We start from the raw sequence: 12,099 nt of genomic DNA, 5'->3' as shown, positions 1-12,099 counted from the left end.
CCTTCGGGCGAAACAGGGGAATATCTAGGAATCCTTGTCACGTCTGCCTGTGCCAGCATCCATTAGTGCCAGGTTCTTTTGTCTGCCAACCCAATCATCTTCATTAGACACTTAGAAGATTATTTCATGCCACTCTTCTAAGCAATACGACAGACAGAAAAATACAAGAGAAGATGAAGAAATTAGAAAAGAATGCACTACAGCACTGACAATATAAGACCTGTATTTTGTACATACTGGACTTGGTGGTCAACTGGAAAGCTACGTTTTAATATATTATGTCACGATGTTGATTTTGACATTATAAGAAGCTGTATCTAATTTTTGAGAAGTAAAGGTAAAGGGACCCCTGACCATTAGGTCCAGTCGTGTCCGACTCTGGGGTTGCAGCGATCATCTTGCTTTACTGGCCAAGGTACTGCTTCTGAGTCATGTGGCCAGCATGACTAAGCCGCTTCTGGCGATCCAGAGCAGTGCATGGAAACGCCGTTTACCTTCCTGCCAGAGTGGCACCTATTTATCTACTTGCACTTTAACGTGCTTTTGAACTGCTAGGTTGGCAGGAGCAGGGACTGAGCAACGGGAGCTCACCCCGTCGCGGGGATTCGAACTGCCCACCTTCTGATCAGCAAGTCCTAGGCTCTGTGGTTTAACCCAGAGTGCCACCCGCATCCCCTTTTGAGAAGTAGTTTCTAGTAAATAGCTTTGCAATTGTTACTATACGGCCTATTATATTTGTGTGTTCTTTTCAATTAGAGCGGTTTAACAGCCAATTCCTCTTCACAGGGAATTCCTGAGGCTGGCGCATAAGCTCACCTAATGCCATGTGTTCCTTTCCTCTCTTTTTTACAGTTTACGAAGGGGAAATTGAGTTGTGGCAGAAAAACTGCATCCTCCACACCTCTTCCTGGAGTCCCTGCTCGAAGACCTGCGGGATGGGCACGTCCCAAAGAATCACGAACGAGAACGACCAGTGCCGTCTGACAAAAGAGAGCCGGCTCTGTAACATGCGCCCATGCGAAGAGGACATCGCCAAGCACATTAAGGTATGGGATAATACAGGCAGAAATCATCCTTGTTGCTCTTGCTTCACCACATTAAGCACATTAAGATTGCTCCTGTTTCCCCATCCACCCACAAGAAGCTCCCACAATTTCTCTGCAACAGCCACTAGCTTTTTATGGCATCTCCAGATGATGCCATTTCTACAGTAAGTCCTTGGCTTCTAGTGTTTTTCCGCAGTCCCTTCCCAGGTGTGGTCACTTCCTTATTTACTTAAAGGTAAAGAGACCCCTGACTGTTAGGTCCAGTCATGGCTGACTCTGGGGTTGTGGCGCTCATCTCGCTTTATTGGCCAAGGGAGCCAGCATACAGCTTCCGGGTCATGTGGCCAGCATGACTAAGCCGCTGCTGGTGAAGCAGAGCAGCACACAGAAACACCGTTTACCTTCCCGCCGGAGTGGTACCTATTTATCTACTTGCACTTTGATGTGCTTTCAAACTGCTAGGTTAGCAGGAGCAGGGACCGAGCAACGGGAGCTCACCCCGTCACGGGGATTCGAACCGCCAACCTTCTGATCAGCAAGTCCTAGGCTCTGTGGTTTAACCCACAGTGCCACCCGCGTCCCTTATTTACTTAGGCTATCCAATTGCAGCTCTGTCCTGTCCAAAGAGATGGACAACATGATGGGGTATGAGGCTTCAGGGAATCAGCCCCCCCCTTTGGCAGTAGATAAGCAGAACAAAGAGAAAGGAGTCTCTTACCAGTTAGAAACTTTGATGATCACAGAGAGAGAACAAAGAATCCATTGCTAGGAATGACGGTGCTCCTAATTAAGGGTTTCACCCACTTCCTCCCTAGTCACCCACGTCACTACTGCATCTTGTAACCTGATCTCACAACCACTGTGCTTTCTGTGCCGCTACCTTATCTGCTCTTCTTGACCTTGTGCTGAGCAGGTGAATGCTTTCCAGCGACAGTGAGTCTGCTAACTCTCTCTCTCCCAGTGCTTCTCCTCCTAGCTGTTCCCCATCCAGTACTTCCCAGCTTCTGCCTTCTGAACTATGTCCCTCTGCAAACCACTATTCTAAATCTATACTGTGGGAAGATTCAGGATCCGGAGCAGGAGTAGGAGCAGGAGGAGGGGGAGGCTTCTACCAGTCCTCCTCAGTGCAGCCCTCCTCAGCACGGTCCCTGACATGGGGGCACAGAGGATTCTGGGACTTGTGGTTTTAATCAAGGGGTTTTGCAACTGGGAAGGAAGACTGCATAACCCAGGGATAGTCTAGCTGTAAACCTCTAGATGTTGTTGGACTTTAGCTCCCATAAGTCCCAGCCAGCATGGCCAATGGTCAGCGATGAAGAGAGCTGAGAGTTTCTAGCACTTTCCAAACTCCTCGTAGTTCTTGGAGAAGTTTTATTCTGTTTTCAAAGTTATGTTCTGTTTTTAATGTTCTGTTGAAAGCCGCCCAGAGTGGCTGGGGAAACCCAGCCAGATGGGCGGGGTAGAACTAATAAATTATTATGAGTATTATTATTACTGGAAGCGTAAATAAAAATGTTTAATCCGTCAAGTTGATTGCTATCATCTCTCTCTCATGTTGTTTCTAGCCTGGAAAGAAATGCTTAGCTGTGTACAGGAGGCAGGAGCTGATGAACTATACTCTGTCTGGATGCGTGAGCAAGGCAGCTTACCGGCCGAAATACTGTGGCGTCTGTGTGGACAATCGCTGCTGTACTCCGTACAAGTCGAAGACCATCGACGTGAGCTTCGAGTGCCCGGATGGGACCGGGTTCTCCAAGAAAGTCATGTGGATCAACGCCTGCTTTTGCAACCTGAGCTGCAAGAGCCCCAATGACATTTTCGCTGACTTAGCTCATTATCACGATTACTCCGAAGTTGCTAATTAAGTTGGCTGGGTATGATGGCATGCGCGGGGAGGGAGGGAGGCTCGCGAGAGGGGACTCCTACATTTTATTGCTCTGATTTTACAGAGGGTCTAAAATAAAAGAGAATCTTCCGTCTGCTGTATGTGAAGCAAAACCATTTGTTGATTTAAATCCTTTTTTTTCTTTTACTCATCCTGGGCTAAGTCTGCGTTGATTCATCCTGTCATTTTAAATGCTTTTTTAACAACAGGATTTTCTGCAGAATGCCCTAGTACTCAAATATTTTCTGTTATGCTGGCTGCAGTGTAGACCTTTTGAATTATTATTTCCTTTGAGGTTTAGAAGCAGAGGTTGGATGGCCATCTGTCATGGATGCTTTAGCTGAGATTCCTGCATTGCAGCGGGTTGGACTAGATGACCCCAGGGTCCCTTCCATCTCTAAGATTCCATTACTCTTTTTAAAGTGCAGGGCTTCATCTACATAAAACATTTCTTGCCTGTTTACAGTCGTACCTTGGTTTACAACCATAATCCATTCCGGGGGTCCATTTGTAAACCAAAACAGGTTGTAACCCAAGGCACGCTTTCGCCAATGGGGCGTCCAAAATGTTTTTGTTCGTAATCCAAAAAAAATGGGTTGTAATCCAAAAAAAGGTTGCAAACCAGGACACGCACTTCCAGGTTTGATGTGTTCGTAATCCAAAACGTATGCAAACCAAAACGTATGCAAACCAAGGTACCACTGTATTTTCTTTAAACAGGATTTCTATAGCGCTTAATCCTCAAAATCTTTAAATGCTTCACATTAAATAGACATTAAAATGTACCAATTAAATCAGATGTTAAAAACAAGTTGGCTTATAAATATAAATAAGATCAGCCATTTTGCGCGTGCGCGCGCACACACACACACACATACACACACACACACTTTAAAAAAAATACATTTTAAACTGCATGCCAAATTTGCATGTGTGTGTAGGCTCGCCTAAACAACGTTTTTAGCAGGTGCTGAAACCAGTACAGCAAAGACACCCATCTAGTATCAATGGGCAGGGAGTTCCAGAGTGTACTTGCAACCACAGTGAAGGATCTATTCCTTGCACCTAGCACAAGTTGGGTAGCACTTCCCCAGTGACTTGGGCCTACTCTCTCTGTGGGCATGCTGCTCTTGTGAAACACCCGCTCAGCTCAGTAGAAGCGAGTCCAAATCACCATTGGATTGGGAAGGCTTTCTACATCTGTTCAACGGGGCTGTTGCAACATCCTTGGACCTACACTTTAGCTCTGGTTCCCATGCACAGTGGGGTGTTGGAGTGGGTGGGGCTGTGCGCCGGTTTTTCCTATCCTGTTAAGGAAGAATGATTTGCCACGTGTGGCTGCTTTAAGTCACTTGCGCTCCAAATGTCATGCAATTGCACTACTGGGAAGCACAGTCATGCCTTGGAAGTCGAATGGAATCCGTTCTGGTAGTCCTATTGACTTCCAAAGCATTTGACTTCCAAATCATGGCTTCTGATTGGCTGCAGGAAGGTCCTGCAGCCAATTGGAAGCCCCATCGGACGTTTGGCTTCCAAAAGAACGTTCAGAAACCAGAACAGTCACTTCCGGGTTTCGATTTTCGAGAGCCAAAACTTCTGAGCTCCAGGGCGTTTGGGAGCCGAGGTACAACTGTAGTTGTTGTGGAGTATGCATACCCCTCGAGTGGCCATCCTAGATCACAGAAGCCAATCCTGGCTTCAGTTGGGATCCTGGAATGCCCTGTTTTTTGTTCCGGCACTCACTCTGGTGCAAGTCTGCTGATGAGCACTGGATTGGAAGATGCTCTGGTGCAATCCTGCCGACGAGGACCAGAGCACTGGACTGGCAGACGTGCTGCTCCTGACATCCCGATTTGGGGGGTGAAAATGTTGGAGAGGATGGGTGTGGGAGTTTTCAAGCAGCAGGTTCCATTCCTAAAGTAAAGGTAAAGGGACCCCTGACCATAAGGTCCAGTCGTGGCCAACTCTGGGGTTGCTGCGCTCATCTCTCTTTATTGGCCGAGGGAGCCAGCGTACAGCTTCCGGGTCATGTGGCCAGCATGACTAAACAAACCAGAGCAGCGCACGGAAACGCTGTTTACCTTCCTGCCGGAGAGGTACCTATTTATCTACTTGCACTTAGATGTGCTTTCGAACTGCTAGGTTGGCAGGAGCAGGGACCGAGCAACAGGAGCTCACCCTGTTGCAGGGATTCAAACCGCCGACCTTCTGATCGGCAAGTCCTAGGCTCTGTGGTTTAATTACAGCACCACCTGCGTCCCATTCCTAAAGTAGGCAAACACGTAACAAATGGCCTCTGAGCGTGTATAGAGTAACTAGTGAGGGAATTGGGGACCCTTGCAAATAGATCCTTCATAGTGCAGCCTATGCACAGTCATTTATTTGGGAGAAATGGTCCTACTCTTGTGTACTAGGCCATACCCCATCCTCTTCCTCTCCATCATGCCTTTGCTGAGAATCCCAGGTACAGCAATTAGCAACCAAACCAACCCCTGTGTTGCAAAGAGATAGTCAGCCATATTTAGGCAACACGATGACCACGTATATACACAATAGACAATCTTAATAGAATTCCTTCAAACCATAAGAAGTACAAAATGATATCTTTAGTCTCAAAGTCTCTGAAAATCTTTAAATGAAGCGAGGTACCTGCCAACCTAGCAGTTTGAAAGCACATCAAAGTGCAAGTAGATCAATAGGTACAGCTCCGGCGGGAAGGTAAACGGCATTTCCGTGCGCTGCTCTGGTTCGCCAGAAGCGGCTTAGTCATGCTGGCCACATGACCCAGAAGCTGTACGCCGGCTCCCTCAGCCAATAAAGCGAGATGAGTGCCACAACCCCAGAGTCAGCCACGACTGGACCTAATCATCAGGGGTCCTTTTACCTTTACCAGACTTTGTACAATGAAAGACAAGCTGTGAAGCTTTGTGTATTCAGCAAATATGATGTCCAACACTGAACAGTGATTCCGGATATTGACTACTGTTTCGTAGAATTCTTCATCACCGTGGTGGGAGGATATAGAATTGCTTCAGAAACCCATCTTATTTCAAATGAATGTATGTCAACGAAAATATCAAATGCTGTGGAACAGTGCTCATGTAATAATGTAGTCACTGCTTCTCACACGCATGTGTTTGGCCACTGTGAGAGCAGGGCACTGGACTAAATGGGCCATTGGCTTGATCCAGCAGAATCAGGTTATGTTCTTACCCAAGAGCCTTTAAACTGGAGACACTGGTGCATAAACAATGTGCAAAACTTCTGTGGTCTTGGCCTTCTCTTAGTGAACAGATTCAGCCCAAGGTGCTGCGGTCAGGTGTAAGGAAACCAAACGATACGATCAAGAGATGATGCGGGAATATTCCAGTGGCTGGAGAATTGCGTTTAAGGGATGGAACAGCCTGTGATCTGACGAGAGTCTGGCAGCAGAAGAGGCACCACAATTATCTCATGCTACACAGACTTCTCAACAAAGCGTTGCCCAGGCAGGGCGCAGTCCCTATTCATTGAGTTCTGAAAGTCCCTATTGTGAGACGGCGCATGACGGTCACATTGTGCAGTGGGCAGCTACGAGCGGCCCAGAAGAACAAAGCGCCTCTTCAGAAATCTGCGCTGCAAACAATGCTCCCAAGGTGAGATGGTACAGAAAAAGGGAAAAAGTTGAGGAGGCCAGGATTGGATTAAGTAGGAAATGCCTCCCTCATAAGGAGGTTGGAGACAGACAACAGTTTGCGATAGGGCTCGAAGTGGTTGTTGAGAAGGGTCACTTATTCCCATGTTGCACAGAGCTCTTTCGTGCTTTCCTTGTGTCCCAAGCTAAATGGGTTTTTGGAAATGAATGGGACAGGCAGCTACAGAAATTGGATTTCAGGTCGCCCTTAAAGGCAAGTCTTCCTAAGTCACACTTCCAGAAACAACAAGTGCTAGACTACTGCAAATTTTAAGGTGCGGTTCTCCAGCCAAGCGGTGTGTACAGAGATGTCTATATCAGGATAAAGTGCACGTAATGATGCATATTATAGTGAAAATAACACAAAAGGCATTCTATTTAGGGAACACTAATCGGAAGCTGTGGAAGTTGCGTGGAACGTTCGGGTTCCAAAGAACGTTCGTAGAATGTAAAGTTACAATATATTAAGATAAATTATTAAGATAAAAGCAAAAATGGTAAGGATTTGCTGAAACAACTATTGAACTAGAATACAAAAAAGGGAGGTGTGAGGAGGTCAGGGAAATAAGTAAATGAAAGAAAAGACATGGAAAGACTGATTTGTTTTTAATTGTTTCTATTTTTCTGTATTTTGTATTTTTTGTTTCTTTCTTTTTTCTTTTTTCATTATTTCATTTTTGTAACTCTTGTAACTTTTTTGAAACTTTAATAAATATTATTTTAAAAAACAAAAAAAAAAACAAAGAACGTTCGCAAACCGGAACACCCCCTTCTGGGTTTGCGGCATTAGGGAACAAAAACATTCGACTCACAAGGCATTTGGAATCCAAGGTATGGCTGTATAAACTCTGGATCTCCCCCACTTACCCTGCCCTGACTGATCCAGCAATGCGGGGTTGTTAAAAGCAACTGAGGCAGTACCTCCTGTGGCTCCCCACAGCTTTCTGCCCCAAACACAGCAGGCCGATTCATTTATCATCGAATCCAAAGGTGCCCTTCAGCACGGCAAATGTAGCTTCCGTAAGACCGTCACAAGAGGCTGACCCCAATCGTAACCTCCTGCTGGGCACTTCTAGGCACGAGCCACACAGACTGTCCTCCTTTGCCTGGGCAGGAATAGGATTTGGTCTGTGTCAAATGTAGGTCTGCCAACAAGGTTTCGGTGTTCATGTCACGCTGCCTTGCCAAGGGCTTTTCACAGCAGCAGGTGTGTGCCCAGTTATCTCAAGGAGGATTTGATTGTATCCTGCCCCATCTTAAAGCTAAGCTGCTTACAGAACGAGCAGGGCCCATGTCCCCCGTAGACGGGACAATTATCTGTATCTGGGACAAGGCTCAGAAATAGCATAATGTACGCTTGGCGAAAGCGTCACGTTGTGGCGGCTTGTTTTAAGCAGAGACGGCACATGTGAACGTGCTTCTCCTCTTCTGTACCTGAGCTTCCCCCACAGCAGTAGAGTTCTGTCACAAAGAGGTGGGCTTCGTCAAACAGGTAGATTTTTAGGAACAAAACTGATGGAGAAAGGAAAACTCTCCTGCCCTGTCCAGAATAAATTCAAAATTAAGGTTCTTGAAAGCTCCAGGCCTTTATAAATTAATGTATCCATGCATAAGCCGAATGTGGGTTGATCTGTCAGCATGCAACACCGGCCACACCCCAGGAAATGGCTTTGACTGGATGGCTAAAGCAGCTGAGGACACCTGGTTGATTGCACAAAACAAATGAAATACCGTGAAAATCCCTGAAACGAGAAGTAATTGACTATAAATATTATCTTGTGGAAATCAACTAGTCATTAACATCAGCAGTAACATCTAGACCATGGGAGCGTTTCAGCCCTGTTCTTGAGTTTGTTCAAATCTAAAACAGCTTTATCTTGTATTCCTTTCTTTGAATTTGTGCCACTTAGGTTTTTAAGCCTTTTTGTAAAAGCAGCACTAGAATTTTCACAGTTGAGTCCTTAACCCATTATCATTGTGTTTTGCTTTCTTCAAGTTGAGCTTTGTTTAAAACTTGTTATTTAGGTTTTCAAACCTTTTTTGTAAATTCAGTATTAGAAACTGTACTTTTGAGTCCTCAATCCTTTATTACTGTGCTTTGCTTTACCTAAGTCGAGCTAGGATTATAACATATCAGAATTTTGGGGGTTCTACCCTTGTTTGAATTTTGGTCATTTAAAGTTTATGATTTTTCTATTTCCTTGAAATAAGGTTTGTAGCCGACATCCCGTTAGGTCTTTGTTCTATTTTAGGTTTTTCTAATTTTTTCCTTAAGCTTTTTGATTTTTATTATTTAGATGATTTCCACAAGATAATATTTATAGTCAATTACTTCTTGTTTCAGGGATTTTCACAGTATTTCATTTGTTTTGTGCAATTTCTCAGTTCCGTGACTGTCTTTTTTCTATTGAGGACACCTGATTGGTCTCAAACCCTCTGTGAGTTAGGGACTTCCTCTGCATGCAGACAGGCTCCAGCAGATTGTGTGGACGAGACCAATAGTGGGTCCTATGGTCAAGAAGACAGTTTCTGCACGTACAGTAGAGGGAAGTGAGACAGATGGGACTCGCCAACCTAGGAAGGTAGCCCATCTAGAAGAAAATATCCTTCTCCTTGACCCTAACCCTCTGCTGCCTTGCAGAATATCTTCAGGGGAAGAAAAGGCCAAGGAGTAAACCCTACACAAATCCAGAGTCGATTCCTAAGATGGTTCCATGGCATCTTGTAGGTCTCATTCTGGCAACTGCTGCAGCTGAGCTGGTGCCAAACGCATTGCTCTGCTTTCCTTTGGACCAAGTCAGGGAGGTTGAGAGGGGGGTCTTGTCGTCAGGGCAGCTCAGGACCTCCGTATACCTGAAGGAACGTCTCCACCTCTATTGCTCAGCCCACTGAAGTCCACCTCTAAGGGTCTTCTGCTGGTTCCCTCACTGCGAGAAGTGAAGTTAAAGGCTAAGGGCCTTCTTGGTAGCGGCACCCTCCCTGTGGAACACCCTCCCTTAGATGTCAAGGAGATAAAAGGACTACACAACTTTTAGAAGACATCTGAAGGCAGCCCTGTATTGGGAGGTTTTTGATGTTTGATGTTTTATGATGTTTTTATATATGCTGCAAGCCACCCAGAGTGGGGAAAGCCAGCCAGATGGGCTAGGTATAAATAAAATTATGAAGATGCCCAGGCTTGCATGCGCACTCCATTGTTTCTTGAGACAGTCAGGTACCAGCAACAATGCTAGATAAGACGATTTGCATGTGGATTGCCCCATATTTATTCTCTGGCTCCCCCAGACTGGCCTGATAAGGACTTTTCTCAGTGTAGACTAGGGTTGGGGGACCTGAACCCCTTCAGCTACTGCTGGACTCCCATTCCTATATTCACGGACCATTGGTCACGCTGGCTGGGACTGTTGCTAGTTGGGAATCCAACAGCTAGAAGGCCATAGGTTCTCAACTTTGGGTTCCCAGATGTTCTTGAACTACAACTCTCATCATCCCTGACCACTCACCATGCTGGCTAGGAATGATGGCTACTGCAGTGCAATGTCTGAGAAAGGATGCTGTAGACAAATCTGAGCTAGATCCACCCGTGACCTGACTCTATACAGGACAGCTTCCTATGACCCACCCTATTGCAAATCACTTTCAAGATGTCATCTAGGAAATTTTTCATAAATGAAATCAGTCGCGATTCTCAAGGTTGCCTTCTTCCCAGTTGAAGTTAATGGTTGAACATGCTACCTTCAACACAGCCAGACCCACCCAAATGATGCACATCCCCGATTTTCCTGTGTCACTGAAAAAGGTGCACATCCCAGTGTTCCATGTAAGGCCTGGCGAGTTTGGAGGTTGCCTTAGGCCTGGTCATCCTAACCTGCAGGAGGTGAAGAGTAAATATAAATGTGGTTGTGGGGAAAGTCTTCCAGAGCAGAATACAGGCTGTGCTTGGAAAAGGTCCCATGAGCAGGTAGGTGGGAACAACTCGTACCCGACACCTTGGAGAACCAGCGTCTGTCGATGCAGACTGAATATCATTCAGCATCTTGTCTCCAACCCGTCAACTGGATACTTCTGGATCCAGAACCCAAACTTATTTCCAACAACTGACCGTCAGTGTCTGACTCTGAATATGGGCATTCTATTTAGCATCGTGGCCAACAGCCAGAGGTATAGTTTTATCAATCTGCCCAACTAGTGGCCATCATCACTTCTCAGGGTATGCAGTAAATTCCAAAAATGTGCTGTCAACTAGTACTTCCACTTTTCTGTTTTGAAACTACCACCAATTTCCTTCATTGAGTGAACCAGCATTATAGTAACATGGGCTGGGGACAGAGAAATCTATTTGCTCAGCCTGTACAATTCATGTTATATTACCTGCTTTCATAAGCATTTTTTAAAAAAGCTAACTAGTCCAAATGTGTTAGGCTTTGCATTTCACAAGTCATTTTATTGGTCTTTTCTATACCCTTTCCGGTGTTCTATCCTCTTTGAGATGGGTCAACCAGAACTGCAGCCATTCTTTATGAAGGAAATTAGGGTCATGCTTTTTCTCTTCTTTTACACTGCTGCCAACTAAGTTGACATTTACAGCAAGCTGTCGATCAGACAGCCATTTTACCTTTCCTGGCCAGAAACAGCAAATCTCACACCATCAGCATTAAAATATGAAATTATCAACATCAACATGCTTTACACCTGCTTATATTAACCAGGCAACACAATTTTGTTTCCCAGTTTGGATGGTTCTGACTATTCTGGATCTTGAATAATTTGCTGTTATCTGCAAACTTATCTATGGCATGGCTCACCCAATCCAGGTCATTTTAATAGTAAAAGTACTATCAAGCTCCAGTACAGAACTAATTTCTCCCCAATGTGAAAATGGTTCATTTATCCTCATCTTCTGCTTCCTGATGTTTAACCCATTGATGATCCATAAGAGAATGCACTCAAGGCAGTTTAAGTGATTCATATAAGTAAAAAGGTAAAGGTACCCCTGCCCGTACGGGCCAGTCGTGTCCAACTCTAGGGTTGTGCGCCCATCTCACTTAAGAGGCCGGGAGCCAGCGCTGTCCAGAGACACTTCCGGGTCACGTGGCCAGCGTGACAAAGCTGCATCTGGCGAGCCAGCGCAGCACACGGAAACGCCGTTTACCTTCCCGCCAGTAAGCGGTCCCTATTTATCTACTTGCACCCGGGGGTGCTTTCGAACTGCTAGGTTGGCAGGCGCTGGGACCGAACGACGGGAGCGCACCCTGCCGCGGGGATTCAAACTGCCGACCTTTCGATTGGCAAGTCCTAGGCACTGAGGCTTTTTACCCACAGCGCCACCCGCGTCCCATTCCATACAAGTAGTGAGGTGCATTTTCAACCACCAGAGATGGACTTTCTGTTGTGTAGGGTCAACTGAAGTGGGAGAGTCAAACTCATTGGTTTTTAAATCCTTATCTCAAAGATCACCAGCATTTTCAGGACACAAAACAGATGCAAAACCACTG

General features: G+C 45.7%; 1 protein-coding gene across 2 annotated transcripts in view; it reads left to right on the top strand.

Annotated features, from left to right (window-relative positions):
• CCN4 (cellular communication network factor 4) overlaps window positions 1-2,936 on the top strand; it is a 33,401-nt gene extending 30,465 nt beyond the window's left edge. For both annotated transcript variants that reach the window (XM_053395271.1, XM_053395272.1), the window contains exons 4-5: window positions 853-1,046; window positions 2,612-2,936. In XM_053395271.1, the coding sequence (XP_053251246.1) occupies window positions 853-1,046; window positions 2,612-2,911 (494 nt within the window). In that variant the 3' untranslated portion in view covers window positions 2,912-2,936. The remainder of the gene's footprint in view (window positions 1-852; window positions 1,047-2,611) is intronic.
• Window positions 2,937-12,099: the final 9,163 nt, after the last annotated feature.

The sequence above is a fragment of the Podarcis raffonei genome, chromosome 7 (assembly GCF_027172205.1).
Source record: "Podarcis raffonei isolate rPodRaf1 chromosome 7, rPodRaf1.pri, whole genome shotgun sequence".
Classification (NCBI taxonomy): Eukaryota; Metazoa; Chordata; class Lepidosauria; order Squamata; family Lacertidae; genus Podarcis; species Podarcis raffonei.
This window is presented reverse-complemented; position numbering and strand designations above follow the sequence as displayed.